Below are 19,092 nucleotides of genomic sequence, written 5' to 3'. Positions count from 1 at the left end.
AAGAGGGGATACAAACGTGTGGGTTTAGATATGGATGGATGGGAATTGCAGAATAAGAGCAGTTAAAAGGGAAAGAAGAAGAACTATATATCATAAGTCATTACCAATTTAAAGTAATGCGTAGGTCAGCCATTTCTCTAACCACCTAATTCTTTGACCTCATCCATTTATGAAGAAAAGTTCTTCTCCTTGGGCTTCTGGCTCTTCTGGTGTTTTCCTTGTGGCACAGTGTGTGTAGTGATAAGGGCTTCCCTTTGTGCAGGACATTTGGAATCTTAACAAATGAAACATAACAGTGAAAAGGTCATTAGTAGTAGTTGTTCTTTGTTACAAGGAACCTGCATTGCTTCAAAGCAGCAGTAGCAATTTCAGAGTCAAAGGAGCTTCATTCTCTTTCAGAAACGTTGTGCCTGGTGTGTAACATAACTGCAGATCACTGAGGTGCAAACAGCTTTCTACTGAAGTGATGAATTGTGCTGTGCTTTAATCTGCATATGAGGTGAAGAAGCATCAGGGAGGGATGGATGAGGTCATCGTGCCTAATGGAATGCTCTTTGTCTGTTGCTGCAGAGAATGAGACTCGTCCCATTAAAGCCAGTTAAATCTCTGAGATTAATGGCATCTAGAAGCAGGGTTTGAACACCTGCTGTGAAACTAAATGGTCTTTGATTTATAATTTTAATCTCTCTGTTTTTTCCCTTATGCTTAAAATTCTAGTTAGGGGTAAGGTTTAGCTTCCCCCCGCACTGGCACAACTGCCCTCCTTCAGGTCACACTCATTGCTACTAGATAGAGATGCTACTTTTAATGATTCCATATATCTCTTAGTTTTCTAAAGTCTCATGAGATGCTTTCTCTTTTTGTGATGATTGAAAATATCATAAGAATTTGTAGAAAGGGGCACTGTTTTGAGGCCTTTTTAGCTGACTCTGTTGATCCAAGTTCAGTGGATTTATATATTTTTTTTTTCACATGACAAGAGATTTTTATACTTGCAATGTGTGCATTAAAATATGTATAATCTGTTTGCTCTGGAAGCCCTTTTGGCAACACCACTGAAGCAGTTTGAATTATTTTTCACTCGGATTCAGATTGTATCTTTATATAATGTGGTGAAATCCAGTGCTGGAAAACATGCAAGACTGACAGCCCTGGAAATTGAAATCCCTGTTAATCCGTGTACTAGCTAGCACAGCCTAGCTGGAGCAGACTCTCTATCTTGGCAGCACGGCTCATGGTTAACCTGATGAGATGACCTCTGTTTCTGTTATTTATTGTTTACAGAACACTGAAGGTTTGCAAAGATTTTTCACAGTAAAAGCAATGTGTTTCAATTTCTGTTTTCAACATCTTTCTGTATGATGTGTTTATTACAGTTTAAATATAGGTTTGTGTCTTTTAAAAAAGCAGAGCTATGAACACTGTCCTGAATTTCTTCTGTAAAAGAAGTGCTTGTGTACAGTTGTATTATTTGTTGTAGCAATTGGTAGGGCTGTAGTGAAAGAAACAGAATGCATCATGGTGACATTAGCAATTTAGGATTTCTGCTAGATCACTCAGCAACTGTCTTATCAGCATCATTGTGAAAGTGGCATATAACAGGAGAAAGGGTTGGCCACGTATGAAAGGATGGAGAGAATTTGTTCCTCTATCCAAAGTGTGCACCTCAGAGAGAGTGCCATCCTTTCTCTGGGGGGAGCATGCTGGGGTAGAGCATAGCAACCAGATCATACTAGGAAGTTTGGTATTCCTCTTTGTTGAGTGTCATTCTCATGTTAAATGTCTGTCTTCTCAAGTTACACATTTCCTAACAGTGCCAGAAATTGCCAATTTTTACTTCACCAGATGTATACAATATGTGCAAGTTTCCTTGTTTGGTGTGGTTTGGGTGTGGGGTTTTTTGTGTGTCTAATTCCTTTTCTTTTTGACCCTCTCTAGATCAAATATTGCATTTATTATTGCATTAAGTACTCAGTGGAAAGTCATTTCATCCTCAGCATTTTCCCTCTGGGCTCTTTACTTTGAATTCCAACAATAGATTCATAAAGCGACACTTCTGATCTGACTTCAACACTGCACCCACAGCAAAAGGAAAGGTTTTATTTGTAAAATATTGTATTGTACTTGTGTTTTACTTTGTGTCCTGAGTAGACACCATTTCCAATAATTCCTTTTCATTTGTTTGTTTAGTTTTTTTGTTTTGTTATTCCTTCAAGAGCTTTGATCTTGGAGTGTTGTCCTGGAAGTAGATTAAACAACATGTCTTTCTGTAGCACTATGCAAATGACATCAATGCAGAGACTTAGGAAATAAAGGAGAAAGACTATAACTGCAAAAGGCTTACAGTAGAAGAGAAGAGATGGAGACTGTGAGATTTTAATATTGTAAGAGCATTTTTAGTATCACTGTCAGGTGAAGAAAAGAAATAAAAGCAAATGCAGGAAAGGAAAGGTAGTCTTTTAGCATTTTATTGGTGTTTACATGAATACCCTCTTCTGCTGATGACAGCATGTTTTGGTTACCTTAAAAAGGAGAGGAACTGAGGTCTGCAGAGACTAGAAGGATGAGGGTGGATGGATATAGGGGAGCACAAAAGTGGGTACAGGCCCTAGTGTATGTGTTTTAGGGGTGTGTATATATAATATATATTTTTGGTAGTCTTGGGCAGCACTAAGGATCTTGAAGACTGCACATCATCCAGCCTTGGCATAAAATGAAAGAGTGGTCAGGAAGTTTCCCTTTAAGCAGCTGTGGGAGTTGTGGAAAAATTGGATACAAACTAACCAGCCCAAGAAAGCTGAATCTGTGCCTTTACTGTTAGTAAAATATAAGTGAAGATGCAATCATTCTGTGTGTTTCTGTTTAGGGGCTGAAGGTGACCTTGACACATTTGGTGTCTCAAGTGTAGATTCCTCAAAAGGAGCAGTCAGAGCTATGTTTCAGTGTATGCAATCTGTGTATACATACTGTATGCTTATAAGATCCCAAAGTGATAAATGAAAAATGATGGCTACAAAGCTACCAAAGTGATTTTGTATATGATGGAGACATCAGTGACACTTCATGTAATTTAGTATTTGACTGATGAAAGCTGTCAGCCACTGAGAAGCCATTGGGATAGATGTCACTAAAGAAATTGAATTTTCACAACATTGTTAAGTTTTTGGTTTTTTTTTTTATGGAATAGATTTTTTCCCTGAAAGCTTATAAATGAAAATCATTAAAAAGAGCATCGTTGTTAAGAATTAGATAATCCATGGAAATCAAAGTAATCTAAATAAAATAAGAGGATTTTTAAGTCTGGGAAAATATAGAATACATTTATTTTATTATTTTTGAGACACAAATACACAGAGCAGCACCATGTATGCTCTGAAGAAAACCCACAAGTGGCTTTCCTTTATTGAAACAAGTATGTCAAGAGCCATTCATTCCTCATTTAACTTCAGGCTATTTGACATCTCCTTATTTGTTGTTTGACATTTTCATTGAGAGCATTGCACCAGCTAGTATATGATTTCTGTTGTGTCAAGATTTGTTACTTTTAAACAGACTTAAAAATAGAAAAATAGAACTTAAATTTTTAACTTTTGTGTTGGAGGAAGAAAATAAAGTTTTGATTTATTCTCTTTAGAAGAACTTTTTATTTCTCTCTTTTTTTCTTTTCCTTTTTTTTTTTTTTTTTTGGTGTTTCATATATTTTAGAATCTAGTTAAAAATAAGCAAGTTTATATTGACATGGTTCAGGCATGTGCAGGGATGTTCCTAATATGTGTGAAGCCTCTGTATGTGAATACATGGGATCATGAGTATATAAAGATTGTAGTAATAAAGAATTTGGCCTTTTGTTTTTGCAAACTCTGATGGTTTGGATATTTTAGTTATAGAATGGTCTTTGAAAATCTTTGTACCTTCCATTGTTTTTAATTTTACCTGATTTATTTCAGGAAAGGATTTATTAACTTGGTATTTCACAGAAACTTTAAAATATCTGTATCGTACTTCAGGATTTATTGAGTAACTAAAAATGTGGATGAACTTTCAGAAAGATCTAATAGAAACAATTTTTTTTCCTTCTGGCTTCTTATTCCAGGATTCTAATAGCTTTGTCAGGGTTCCTATGTTTCTGATTCACATCTTTAGAAATGATGCAGAGGAGAGCTGTCCGATTTTTCTGTTGCAGTTCAGTTCTAACTGAATCAGAGATCTGTATGCAAGATCTGATATGGAGGAGTGTCATTTGGATTGGTGGAACTCCCTTTGCTTATAGTCATGGGAGTTAATCATGGGATTAGAGGAAACATTAAACAGATTTCATTTGTGTGTTAAATCTTGTTCAGTGTGTGTGGTAAAAATCTTGTTGAGGTATAAATTATATAATTAATCATCTTTGCGGTGATAGTGTTAAAGGGCAACAAATTGAGGTAGTAGCCCACTTGCCCCTTATGCAATCTGCTCTGGTGGGATGTGTCTCCGCCTATGGGATGCCATGACCAGGGTTGGACTTAGATGATTTTTAAAGTCACTTTTAACCAAAACCATTCTGTAATTATCTGATACTAATTGTATATTATCTGTACTAATTTGCATAATCAGTGCAGACTGAGCCCTTGGAAGGTTCAGGCCACCTATCCCATTGGATACTCTATTCCTTATCCAAGAACTAGGGAAAGAATCCAGAATCTTGGTGTGATACCCATGTGTTTTGGATGCCTGCCTTGATAGAAAAGCTACATAGAAATGAATGTCCAGTGCCCTTTAAAACTGTACCAAAGTGCTTCAGAACTGAACCCACTGCAAGAAGATGAAGTTGCCTTTTTTATCTAACTGAAGTAGGCTGTCACAATAGTAATTTCATGACACTTTGGAGCTCATCCAGCAGTTCTTTATGGTAGTAACTGCTTTAATATAATCTTTATTTTGGAAGTTTGCCTAATATTAATGCGCAGAATACCCACTAATAGTTTTGTTTTAACAGTAAAATTTTGATCTTTAGATTGCTGATTCATATTTAAAATGTATTATATTAAGTTTCTATGAAAGCTAAATACCAGGTACTGTCAAGTACTTTTATACAGTGATACACTAAATGACAGAGAACTGTTTTAAGTTGAATATAATTTAAAAAAATAACCCAACTATTTGAAATTGCTGTATCACTGTCTTCCTTCTGGTTTTTCTTTACATCCATGTACAAACTTTGGCATGTTTTTTAGTACAGTTTACAAATATAAAAAAGTATGTCCAGATGGCTACAGCAATAATCTGTGATGGGATGATCTTCTTTTTTAATTATTCAGTTATACACAAGAGACTCCAATCTGTGTTGCCTTTTCCCAGTTTATACAGAATGCAACAGCTAAGCTTGCATTACTTTATTATTGCCTCTTTTTTACCTGCTTTAATTAACTTTGCCTTTGCTTGAAACTACTTTGTACATCTTCCAGATTTGACAAAAATTTTTCATCCAACTCTAACCTTAATATTCCTCTTCCTTCACTCAAGTGATATGACTTCTCTCTTCCCAGCTAGTTTTTCCTATGACTGTCTCAGTGCACTGTCATCTGCACTGTTGCATTGACCTCCCTCCACTCCTGAATTTGTGCTTTTAGTTCAATCAAGCCATGTTTATAAATGGGATTTTTGATGTCTTTTTTTTTTTTTTTTTTAGGTTGATTTTTTTTTTTTCCAGTTTTTTTGGACAGCTTTCAAAACACAAGCTTTTGTAATTTAAGAGTGTTTTCTATGTAGTGAAATTTCAGCACATTGTTAATGCAGATTTTTTGTAGTTGTCCCACATAGATTCCTAATTCTCATAGGTGAAATTTCAAAAGTCACTTTCTCTATGACTAAAAAGCTTGCAGTATGAGACTCAGACCTTAGCAGAAAATGGAAACATGGCTGTGCTTGGTCAGAGGGGCATCCAGCCCAGTCCCTGGTTTTAGTCAGGAGCAGACAGCATATTGCTCAGGGAACAGGGTAAGACCACAGCAAGCAGCTAGTGGGATTTTTGCAGAACATTGTATCAGTGTCAGGCTCAGGAAGTTCCTGAATTCATACTGCAAAATGAGAGTTTCTGGATATTTTATAGCCATCAATGGGTCCATTTTCTGAAGGTCTTCCTGACCCCATTTTGAAACACTGTAATTTTTTTAAATGAACAGGACACTGTTGTACAGACTCTGTTCGAGCTGCTATTAAATTCATCACTTGAAACTGTATTTCTACTACAGAGCAGCTTGTGTTCTGTGTCGTTGATGGTGTTGACAGTCTGTTGGGCCCCAAGAAATTGTGTCTGGTTTGCCAATAATAGTACCAACTGAAAAAGGAAGAGGCAAGTGTTGTGTAGAGAAAAAAAAAAGAAGATGAAATGCAAGGCTATATGTGCTGATCCCTTATTTGCTACAGTTTTTCCTTCTCCATTTCCTTTCCCTGTCCTAGCTGGCACTTTGGCCTTTCCTGGATTATTTTCTTTCACTTCATGCCTTTCCCTTGTTAAACCTCTTCTGTTTCTTCTTTCACTTTTCCAACTTTTATTTGCAAAAATCATTACAATTTCATTTTGCCATTATTTTGTAAAAGAAAAGCTTTTCTGGCTTTGTAGTTAGTCTGATGTGGAGAATCCTTCCTTTTATTGCCTTGTTTCTGATGGTCAGTCTAATGATCAGAGTTCAGTGGGTGTTCCAAGCACTGCATGGGGAAAAGCTTTCTCAATGACTGGAACAAGGCTCTAGATATGAGTGCAAGGAAACTTTAAGTAGGAATCTATGTCCTAGGAGGATATCAAAAAGGCTGAGGAGCTAATGGATAGCTAAGGAAGAAAAAGACATTTTAAAAAAAGTGCTGAGATTTTATTGGAACTTGGGCCTAATCTGTGCTGATTTGACTTTATTCCTACCCCTAAATTGCCTGTGGTTCTCGTCTGTGTGGTCCTTCTGGGTCAGCCTGTGCTTGCTCAGGGAGCTGAGGTCCACTGGCTCTACACCCCACTGATGAGGCAGAGAAGCCCACAATGTGATAATTGAATTCCAAGGTGTTGTTACAAACTCCTGGCTTCACTAAGGCCAGTGTTCTTGAAGCAGTGCTTCCTTTGCTGAAATCACAAATATCAGCTCTTTGAGAAGTGCTCTTTGAGAAAGCTTTGATGACACGTTCTTGTTTTATGAGTTGTCACCCTTAGCTACAGATATTTGCTGTCTTTTGGCAGAATGTCACTATGAATTCAAGGACTGATTTTTGACTGTGCTAGTCAATAACAGCTGATGGCTGTCTGCCTCTTGCAGAACTTAAAATTCATGCCACTGCAGAAATGAATGACAGTATAAAAAAAAGTTGAAGGAACCCAGTCATCATTTTTTAATTGAAGTTGACTCTCACTTTATGCATATATAAATTAGAATGTGCTAGTCTGCTGCATAGTAAACAGTCTGCTTTGCTGGGTCCAGTGATGGCACTTGGTGGTGTATGGCTGGGTTGTTTCACTGAAGAAGATCTGTACCTTCCAGTCCCATCTCAGTGTTTAGTGAGGTAATCTTTGGGCTATTGCTCTAATCTAATTGTGTATCTGAGTGATATGCAAATTGTTTTTCTAAGAGTATGCCAAGTACAGAATGTATTTCAAAGTAATTATTCTATAAAGAGGTGTAGTGCATTTTTGTGCATTTGACAGGAAGCAGGATGCGCTACAGTAAAAACAGCTACTTGAGGGATTTTTTGGTTTTTTTGTTTTTTCTTTTTTTGAAAGAGCCCTCTTGATACCTGCTTCTGGCCTCCATCCATTTTTCCTTTCTGAGCTCCAGGGCTTGTCACTGCTGGTGAATTGAACGCATACACATTGCCTTAGAATTTAGTTAAATTTTTTGGTAGCTGTGGTGACAAAGTCTTTTTTATGTATTATTTTCTCTAACAATCTTCCTTTCAAATGTTTTGCATCTGTTTGTGGAGTTTGGCTTTAACGAGTGAAGAGGAATTATAGAAAGAGGCACTGAGCTACATTACATGGGTATTTATGAAACCCTCTTTCCTGATTTGTCTTCATGCTTACTAGTGATACACAACAGTGTGGCCTTTTTTCTGGTGAAGAGGAAACAGCAGTTCTCACAATTTTCTTGTCACTTGCAGCAGCAAGCAAATGTTCTCTTCTTTTATTAAATTGTAAAAAAGGTACCACTAGCAATACAGTAGACAAACTAGGTATTTTTCATAAAAGTATCATGACCAAAGATGAAATAATTTATACTATTTTAAAGTCTGTGCAGTAGCAATATAGAACAACATATTTCTTTGTACTCATAATTCTGTTCTAATAAACCCATAGAATGTGCAGTTTGTTTCATTAGTTAAATACTTTTTTCCCAGGCTTGTGCTAGTGCAAAAAAGGTAATCTGAAATAGTTACTTCACATGAGCAATTTTTTTTTTCCAAATCTTGACTGTTTTGCAAAGATGTGGAGCAAAGTGCCCACGGCAAGTGGAATGAGTCTCCAGCAACAAATTACATGAGCAGCATCTGCAAGAGTAAACACTGGTGTGCATGTAAAGAAACCCCAGATCTGCTTGTGAATGCCTGTACCCAGAACCAGTCCTGAAATTGGCATTTTTTAAACATGCCCAACCCTGCTGTTTGTACACTTATGTTGACATAGACTCACTTCATCTTTCACTAAAAGTGTAGTTTAAAACTGTCACTTACATAATCAGCAAGGATAATTATTTGAAAGCATCTTCACTTTGGAACAGCTGCAGCTAGTGTGGCAGCTTTTGCATACAGTGGCTAATTTTGATTGAACAAAGGAAAATGTAGTTTATAATTTAGAGGTAAGTTGTACTTCCAACATGTGTACTTTAACTGATCTGGAAATATTGACATCCTAATTATTTGACTTTAAATATATGACTTCAGAGCCTGGAGGGAATAGTCTTTAAATGAATCTGCTTGGACCTAGCAGTAGCAGGTACTTACCTTGAATGCTTAACTGTGCACACTTTTTCTCTTTAGCAATAGGTCTCTTTTTTTGGTTCAGCTGAATCAGAAAATCTTGAATTGCTGTTTTTTTCTTTATAAATTACTGTTGTTGGAGAAACCAAAGGCTACATTTGTAAAATATAATACCTTTGCCTAATGGGCCTCATTCATCTTTATATTTCTTCTAGGCAAGCTGGATCAAAACAAAGGGAATGAGGGATAGAATAAGTGCACAAGATCCTTTATATACAGGAGTGAAATAATATATTGAAATAAATTGCATTCTATAGTGCTGCTTATTCTGCTTTCTTTTTCATTTTGCATCTTCAGATTGTTTTACAAACTTACAAACTTGTAAAATGAAATTTGTTGAAAGTCTAAATAAAGGTCTCTGATAGAAAAGTTATGCAAATAACAGGTCAATGTGCAAATATTTGACAATAGTTAAAAAGCTGGTCAGTATCACATTAATTTGGATATATGTTTTGAAGAGTTTTGACCTGACCATTATTGTCATTGTTGAGAGAGATGTCCATATGGAAATTATACAGAAATCAAGGAAACTGGCGGACTCTTTTCATGTTTGGGGTCCTCTTGGCTTTGTCTTTTCTTGTCATATTGCTTCAGGCTAGCTATCCCTTCTTAGCATGAAAGATGCACTCTCAGTAAGGAGAGGGGGTGATTTCAGAAAAGATTACTTTGTCTGCTTCAAGCATTCTGACTTGTTGCAGTGTCTCAGGTACGTGTAGCGTGCTTCCACAGGCTCACTCTTGCTGCTGCTGTCTTGGGCAGCAATAGAACTGGTGCAGTGGTCCTTACTCAGGGGTGCACAGAAGGGAGCACTCTAGCCCGTACAAGTTCTGTGGAAAACGATTAGGATTTGAAGTCACTTCTAAGGTGTCTGTTCATTGCTTCATGCTGTGGGTATATAGTGAAGGTGTGTATCTCTTGAGAGGAGGTTTAATTGTATATTTTGCAGGGGTTGGGACTGTAAAGATTTTTTGGTTCTTGGGGAAGAGTTTTGTTTGGTTGGTTTTCCTTGGTTTTTTTTGTGGATCCTTAAAAAATACTTTTTTTTTTTTTACTCTAGCAGTGTATTAGGTGCAGTCTCCAGATTCCTTTCTCCTTCCATGCATACACTCGTGTAGCGAAATGGGTAGAAACTTAAAGAACTTGTGATGAGGTTTCTATCTACTGCCTTGATTTACTGTTCTTCCGTCAGTTAGGGCCTCTGAAGATTCTCCTCTGAGTTGTTGCAAGTAAGCTTCTCCTCACAGTTCCCTACAATAATATATTTAAATTAATACATCAAAAATCATTAATAGACTTAAATTAATAAAATAGTGCAATAGACACAAACATCTAGAGGTTGAGGTAGAGAGAAGTTCAGGCTGTTAACTTTTTTTTTCTGAGATATATGGTCAGAAGTGTGTTCACGCCTTTCTTTTTTCCTCCTCCTTTCTCCTTGTTTTTGGATATTCTAAATGAGAGAGTGTTTCCTGTCTCAGTTTTTGCCATGTGAGATACATGCAGTGAGAGGAAGAGTTCAACTAGTACAAAAAAAAGTCCTTGGCCCCAAAATTCTTCCACAGCATGACTATACCATGCAAACAATTGTCAGAGACCACCTATGGCATGTAAGTAGTCAGTCGTGAAAGAGAATGCTGTTTGGATTTAGAGGCCAAGGAAAGGTGGTATTGTGAAGGAATCTTTGTTTCTGCTACTGAGTTTTGTTCACAGGGGACAAGTGGGAGAAGTCCTCTTGATACCTGCAGGGTACAAGATATCAGACCTGTTAACATTTTTATCTTAGTCCTTACTAATACCACTATTAGTCCCATGAAATTAAGTATCCTTGTTTAATGGAAGCCAAGGCATCCATACCTATGTGCATATATAATATCTGGATGAAGGGTTGTGGTCCTTTTCTTTCTTTCTGGAGAAAGAGGATTATCTTTATGCAGTGTTTGCTGACTTGAACTGTTTTTTTTTTTTTTTTGAAACTTGGCTGTGATATGGAAGCCTGGTTTCATAAAGACCATGGGCTTCATCTGCAGCCAGAGAGACAAAAAAAGCTCTGAATTCAGTACAAATGTTTAATTTCATTCTTGTTTAATTCCTTTCCATTATATTCACACATTTATGAGTATTTCTGGGACTTTCAAAAAAAGTTTTGGGGGTTTTTTGTTTGTGTTTTATTTTTTTTTTTAACATGGAAGTACCATATTCCTAGGTCTTGGGATATTTGCTGCTATACTGTGTGCAAGAAAAAAATTTTGAGATCTTAATGAAGGTATCAGATCTTTATTTTGCTTCCTAAATGCACAAACATAATCTTAAGAACTAAGAATTAGAAGTAGTGGTTAGTAATGTACTTGTGATCTATAAGTTAGGAATAGGAGCACTATAACCCACATAAACTACTTGAAATTGTGTAAGAATAGTACATCATACATACAAATATCAATCTTAAGAGAAAATTGGAACAAGTGCTTCATGCACTACATGCATTAGTATCCAGAATTTCTGTGATCAGATACTGCCTGTTGTGAGCCACAAGCAGTTTGTTGGGCCAGATTCTTATTGGTACATGACATTGTAAGACACTGCTTAGGAAGGTAAGGATATGAATCTAATTGCCTCCAAGCTTCTCCTCCTTTTTTTTCAGTAACTTAAGAAAATTTCGCATAGAAGCTAAAATTGGCTATTACATTTTCTGCTCAGATGTATTATGCCTTTGATCTACTTATTTTAGTTTAAATGAATGAGAATTAGATGTGTCCACATCTAAGCTGGAAGACTACTAAAGGCAGCAAAATAAGGTGGTAAAAGAAGAGCAGTTCGTCTTATGAAGTCTGGTGCTAGTAATGTTAGGGACCAATGTTTACTATCCATTTTGCCTTCTGAGTGTAGCTTTTAGAGCACACTGCTGTTATTGTGGAGTATCTTTTCATTAATAGCCCTTTGTTTTATGCATTTAGGATGTTTATTTTATGCAAATAGAAAGTTTCCACCTTATTAAACAGCGCACTACAATTCAGTGAGATCAATCATTTTAGAAGTCAAAATTGCTGATTTTCTTTTCCTGAATTTCTCCATTAATTAGAAGAGTGACATTTCTGCCTTTATAGAGCTGTCTTAAATCTCTGGTCTTCCCCCATGAAAGCCAGTGATGTTTCATATCTGCGTATTGTCAGCACACAAGCCTGTGTGACTCACTAAAGCTGCTAGTGGTGAAGGTTTCTTTTGGGTTGTGTGGTTAGGTTATTGCTGCTTGGCATGTTTTTAGTGAAGAAGCTAAAGGGACTGGGTTGGATCTAAAATTATGTTGACACTGTACATATTCTATTACTTATATAAGGGTCTGGTTATTGGATGTTTCAAAAAATCAGGGAGTTGAACTTCAACTTTTTTTCCTGATTTGAAATTAAAACCATTGCATCGTTGATTGGTATCTAAATTTTACTGGAAAGGGGTCTTTGTCATTTGAGTCTGCAATTCACAGCCCTGTCACCAGTCAGAAAATGGATGGGGATTAAGCCAGTGTCAGAACAAGTGATTCTCACTTCTCTAAAGCAAAAGTGTGTGTCAGAGCATTGAGGTGAATCTTTTCCTACCTATTTCTGTGCTGTCCCATACAAACTCTACAGATAGGCAAAAAATCCATGCTATAGGGCTATTGTTCTCTCAAAGTAGTCATTCACATGAGGAAGCAATTCCTCTTCTACCTTGTATTTGTAAGATGTCAGAGCAGTCCTTCATCTCTGAGGAAAGCAAGGCAAGAAGCAGTGGATCCCAGTGAACAGGAAAGATAGATTTAAATATGTTTGCTCTGTCTAAGAGGATAAAACAAAATATTTTGGAGAATATTCTTTTCCTCACATGTTACAAAATGAAAGAGAGGGGGTAATGAATATCTGCATCTGACAATAGTCAAATGCTATACAGAAAGGAAGCAGTGTTGTTTTGTTTTAAATTTCAAGAATTGTTTCATTTTTCTGTGGTTTGCTCTCATTCTTAAATACGTTGTTTTTTTTTTTTTTTCTCCAGGTTCTTTTCCCACATGAGTGCAAGAAGAGTAGACAGTTAAAAAAAGTGACTGTTGTGGAGGACAGCATGACCACCATGAAAGGAAGCTGCTTCCTCACACTGCTCTTGGCAGGATTTGGGGTGTTAGGAATACTGGACTCAACAACAGAAGATACCCACTGCCACAGAGCTGAGCACCCAATTATTGCATACAAAGGTAAGATGTAAATGCAAAAAGTCTTTTCCAGAAGTAGGCTAAGTATTGTGTAATCACTTAATGGAAACCTTTGCTTTTAATATAGAACAAAATGGGGAAAAAGGTGCATTCAGTGCTGTTATATAAAAATCTGGGCTGTATTCTATGCAAATTAAATACAATTAGGCTTTCAAATTTTGTTCAGTATTTGTAGCTGAATGTATCACTTAAAGGTGGGTGACTCATTTTCCTTTGTGACTAAAACCAGCCTGTACTGTTGCATGGAGTTATTCCTTTCCAAGTGCATAATTCTACATGTGTGCACTTAATTTCATGAAGTTGCTCTTGTCCTCTTCCTTCACCCAATCAGACCTCTCTGTGTGGCAGCCCTGCCCTTGAGCTTTTTTGAGAATTTGGTGTTATCTACAAACTTTACAGACTGTGTTCTGTTGCCTCCCATTCTTTATTAAGGCATTAAGCAGGATGAGTTCCAGGATCAACCCTTGTGTTATTCCACTTGTTCCTGGCTCAGGTGGGGTAAGGGATATTAAACATTTACTCTCCAAATGGTAGTTCTTAAATCCCTTCTGCTAAACAACAGATGCCATCTTTGATACCTTAGTGGTGGTATTGAGTCTCTCAGTGTTATCCATTTCTGCTGCCACTAGGTCATCTGCCCAAGTCAGCAGCAGGCTGATATTTTCCCTGTTCAACCTTTCATCCCTGTTTAAACTTCCATTACTATTGGAGCAGTCGAAGCAGTTCTTGTTGCCCTTGATGTTCCACACAAATGGTAAATCCCACTGAACTTTGTTTAACCTGACGTAATCCCTCCATGCTCATCTGGTCTTTCTAAATTCCTCCTTGTCCCTGCTTACGCCTGATAGAGCCCTTTTTGTACTGGAGCTGCACGAGTTCCTTCTTTCACCAGGGCAGTCTCTTCATACATATGGTTGTCATCTTGAGTATTGGGGTGGAATGCTGAGGAACACTTGGAACAAAGCAAAGAATACTTGGAGGATGTTTTCTGTAAAAACCTGAGGCAGTTATAACTTATCTGCCTTTTTTTGTTTATTTGAATTGAGATTTTTCCATTACTGTCATAACTTAGAGGGAGTTCCAAATAGTTTCTAGTTATGAGGGTGTAGGGATTAAGATGTATTATATTACACACTGAATTCCTCCAGTTTCTCTAAGAAAGCACATGTGTAAGTTTTTTATTTCAATGAATTAGAATTTATTGAATTTTAATTGGAAAAAGATTTGTTTCCATTCTTTTCATAAACTTTGAGAAAATAAAGTTGTGTTTTTTACAGAAAGTATTTTGTTCTGGTACTTTAGTAGTTTAATAATAATAATGGTACCAGCTGTCCTGTTCTTGAATACACTGGAGAAGGAACTGTACCTCGGAACAGCAAACCACCAGTGTATTGTGAAGGAGGGACCTTTATCACTCACTTATTGATGAGCTAAATAGTGTGAGTTATTCTGATGAATTACCTGGTTTCCTTAGCATTCATATTGTGGTATAATTTAGTTTAAAATGCTTTTTTCTATCAGAACACGTGTACACAATTTTCTAAATTAAAGTAATTAAGGTAGAAGGGTTAAAATTCTGGCACTTAGCTTCTTAATTTCACAAATAAGAGATCACTGCATGTACTTTTTGGTTTTGTGTATGCAACTGTATAAGAAAATAATTGATACTCATTAGCAGTGCTATGTTCTAGGAGTTGATTAAAAATGTGTTGGTTTATGAATCTAATTCAGCCAATATTTAGGAGGGTTTCTTGAATATAGACCAATCCTGCCTTCTAGACCTCCTATGTTTTCTTTCATATTTAATTTCTAGTGATGTCCTTCCAGTTCTAACTCACTATGATAAGGCTTTTTGGGGATAGAAGCCATATTGTTCCAATTGCATCTTTTGATATAGCTAAAGATAGTGTCACAGTTAGAGTTTACTGAAAAAAAAAAAAAAAAATTTATTTTTACTGTAAATATATGTGGGAAACATAATGATATGTTCAGATTGTTGGTCAGATTGTTAATATAAGATCTAGTAAGATTTTGAATGCCAGACTCCCTTTTGACCTTTATGGTAAAAATACTATGAATTAGTATGTATCTATGATATACCTTAGTCTTTATGAACTGACATCTTTAGAAAAACATTCTGTCAAGCTGTGGTTCATACTTCACACAATGATCTGTTTGGTGTCCTTAATAACTCTTGAAAAGGACATGTAGAAACATCTTTGCAGTGCAATATACAGCATGTGATAGCTGGGTAACCTTGTTGGTGTGGGCACACAGCATTTGACTTGTAGTTGCAGGACTGCCAGTTAATGGAAAACAGAAATTTTGAGACCCCAGGAAAAAGTGCATGATAGGTTTGTCTTTGAATCTGTATGTTAGGAACAGATTAATTGGGGTATCAGAATATAAGAAGCGAGATGTGTGTGAGAAGCCACTCTCTGAATGAGTCTTGCAATAGGAGTTGGCAGGTTTCAACCAGCCTTACTGATATCCATATTCTTTCTGAGACATTTGCTGACTTCATGAATGCCTATAAGGAAAATGCTTTCTGTATCTATTGATATTGTTAGTGCTGCTAGACCAACATAGAGTTGAGAAATCAATTTGTTAGAGTCAAAGTCCCTTTGAGTGCTGCATTAATGCCCTGGTCTGTAAAGTCATCTTGTAGCAGTGTTAGATCCACCAGAGCTAAATACTGTGTGGCATGCTGGACATCAGCCAAGGCTGTGAGTGCTATTGAATGGTAGGTGCTTTAGAACTTGTAAACTTAGTACTAACTTTACAGAGATATCAACACTTTTATTTTACTTATAAATGATCAAAGCTCTTTTTTTTTTTTTTTTTTTGGTAGTTTCTGGTATGCCAAAGTAGCAATGTACTTACTTGATTTGTCTTCCTTTGAGAGGTATGGTAGATGAAGTATGAACTATTAAATAAAACTAATGGAGTGAGAGTCTGGTGTAGAGTATGGATGAACAGATGCAAAAAAAAAACCAACCAAACAAACAAACAAAAAAACCCACCAAACTAATAAAAAGACAAAATAGTCCCCAGGAGTTGTCACAGTGAAATATGAAATGGGAGTATATCTCCTGAAAGAGCTTGCTTTCTTTCCCACTGCTCATCAAAAATTGCTCACTTAGGTGATGATTCTGTCAAGCTACCTTGTGTAGAGATGCATATACTATTTCTAGTGCTGATTTTTCCAGCTAAATAGTTTTAGTTGAAGACTGTGATAGATCTTCTGTTAGGAAATGGCAAGAATTTCACCCACCAGTTGAGAACTTTTGCTCAAGTACTTTTTTAGCTGGTGGAAGAGGAAAAAGAAGATGCAGTAGCAGGAGATGCACACACTTTGAAAGGACTTTTGACATGATCCCAAAGATTTCATTTTGTGTCTCTCATACATAGTATTGATAAGCATGTTGTAATTTGTTTATCTGCATAATTAATATTAGGACTGCATAATGCACCTTTTTTGCTTTCCCAGAAGCTATAAATAAGAAGCTCTGCTATAGATCAGAAAATGTTGGCAGCTCTAAAATATCTTATCATAGAGCTTTCTTCATATAAGGCGCTTTGTGTCTTCCTTGGAAGCTGAAAATTTGCTTTTCTCATTATTTAAAGTTGTTAGGAATTATCACAGAAAGCAAATTTATATAAAAGAGACCTCTAAGTACTGCAGTTCAGTGTTTCATGTGGTGAAACTGACTGATGGTACATGGTCCCTCTTTGAAGTCCTTTCTCTCTCTCTCTCTCTTTCTAAGGAGGAGTCTGCCCCTAGAAGTGCAAAAAATGTGCTGTTGAAATGCAGGTTTAATAAAAAACTTAAAAAAAAGGTAAAAAAAAATCTGTCTGCTAAGAATTCATCAGCTATCCTAATTAATTCCAATAATTGGAGTAAAGAGTTTATAAATCAAGTGTATTTTAGAACTGGGTGAAAGAAGGTGCAGATTACAGAATGGATACACACACAGAGATTCACTGTGAGATCCTTGATCTTTACACGTTTCCAAATGTTTGCATTGCAAAAAAAAAAGGAAATTATGCTTGAAGTATCTTAAGAGTTAGGACAGAAAAGGCTTAAATAAGCTACTCATTAAAGATAGTCTTACAAATTTTATTTTTATAAAATTTTATTTCATTTGGGTATACTTTCATTTGCATGCAGCTATGAAATGTTAGCTCTGTAAGTGTATTAGGATTTATTGATGGTCAGCTACTTGGAAAAAAGCATTCTCTTATTATAGTGAAGGAATTCTACTATAGTGTTTAACCTGAACAGTTAGAAAAGGCTGTAAAACCCACATTTGCTCTGTGAGAAACAATGCTGCTTTATAAAGGTTGAACTGTTCTTAAGCAAAAAAACCCAAAGCAAAACAGTTGTGTAGTGTAATGTTTGTCTAAATATTTCCAGCATTTCATAGTCCACCTGCTCTACAGAACGTTTGAGGTAGATCTCTGGGGACCTGCCCTTTTATTAGATTATAAAAAAAACCCCAACGAAACCAAAAATGAAAGCAAAAATGATAAAAGTAGTTACAGTGGCAGCTTGTTTCTCCAGACACACACTTTTTCTGAACTTTGAAACACCAGACCTTTCAAAACTCAGCTGAAGATTCGTTCTGTAGACAGACCCCTATCCATGAGGTAGAACTGAAGGGGCCATCACAACTGCTTAGCAGTGTGTGAGTGAGCTGGAAAAAAAATTGGCCCAAATCCAGTTTCAGGTGTGAAATTTTAAGTGTTGACTGTCCTGCAGTTTATCTGCATAAAGTTGAATTTCTTAGGCTTTTCTATAAGAAATAAAGTGCAGTTGTGAACTTGACTTAATTGGTATTGGGAGAACAGCAGAGACCATTTGCTCTGGGGCAAGTCTCATTCTTATAGGCTCCCATAAAATAATTAGACTTTAAAGTTGTGCTGTCTCAACAAAAAACATCAATTTAAATAATTTTAGAAGCTATATTTAGTGATAATTTAAATACATACTGTGCTGTAACAAAGTTATCAGTTGAATAAACATGCTTGAAAATAGCATGTCTCAATCCACAGAAGAAATGAACTTAAACCCTTCATTTCAACTTGAGGTTAACCAGAAAAGAAAAATAGCATAGTTATTTTTGATTCCTTGGTTAGAGAATCGTAAGAAATATATTTTCTTAACCTTATTGTCTGACCACCACAGAATTCCCTTACTTGATGTTTGTCTAAGTAATATAGACTCAGTACATTGCTCTGCTCATTTTATCCTGTGGTTTGTGTATGGAGTGCATGCACTTAACATGTGCCAAGAGGAAATAATATGTGGGCTGAATGAAGGAGGATAAATGGCATATGAACTTGATTTTGTTTGTACTCTTCTCTTTAACCTAATCTTCTTGCAAGTTTTCTTGTAAACTAATAGTAGTCCATTAAGCTGTTTAGTTTTTCCTTTGTTTCCAATTGTTCATAAATATATTTCAAAGATGATCTTCCAGTATCTGCAATGGTATTATGGTATATTGCTTTCCATTCTGTATCATCTTTCGGGTTTTTCTTTAAATGAAGATGATTTTTCAGTGAAGATTGCTAGATATTGCAATTTTGTTTGTCTAGATGATAGGACTATGAGATTGTTTGCACTACCTTGCCAACAATCAGCCCCTCTTAAGGAGGAAAATATTCCTTTACCAGTTCTATATATTTTTCTTTACTGAATCAGGTTTTCTTTTACTTTTGTATAGGAGATCAAGAATCTGATGGGGAAGAGCAACCTTCAACTCTTATTGTTAACTAAAAAAATATCTTTGGAGACTGAAGTTCACTATCCTATATTTCCCCAAATCACCCAGTGTCATTGGTGCCCATTCCCATCAAAGTGA

At 36.3% G+C, this 19,092-nt stretch overlaps 1 protein-coding gene across 7 annotated transcripts in view; it reads left to right on the top strand.

Moving 5' to 3' along the window:
• SEMA5A (semaphorin 5A) overlaps positions 1-19,092 on the top strand; it is a 315,656-nt gene that overhangs the window by 85,961 nt on the left and 210,603 nt on the right. For all 7 annotated transcript variants that reach the window (XM_021546911.2, XM_021546907.2, XM_021546909.2 and 4 more), the window contains one exon: positions 13,015-13,210. In XM_021546911.2, the coding sequence (XP_021402586.1) occupies positions 13,081-13,210 (130 nt within the window). In that variant the 5' untranslated portion in view covers positions 13,015-13,080. The remainder of the gene's footprint in view (positions 1-13,014; positions 13,211-19,092) is intronic.

This window comes from Lonchura striata, chromosome 1 (assembly GCF_046129695.1).
Source record: "Lonchura striata isolate bLonStr1 chromosome 1, bLonStr1.mat, whole genome shotgun sequence".
NCBI lineage: Eukaryota > Metazoa > Chordata > Aves > Passeriformes > Estrildidae > Lonchura > Lonchura striata.
This window is presented reverse-complemented; position numbering and strand designations above follow the sequence as displayed.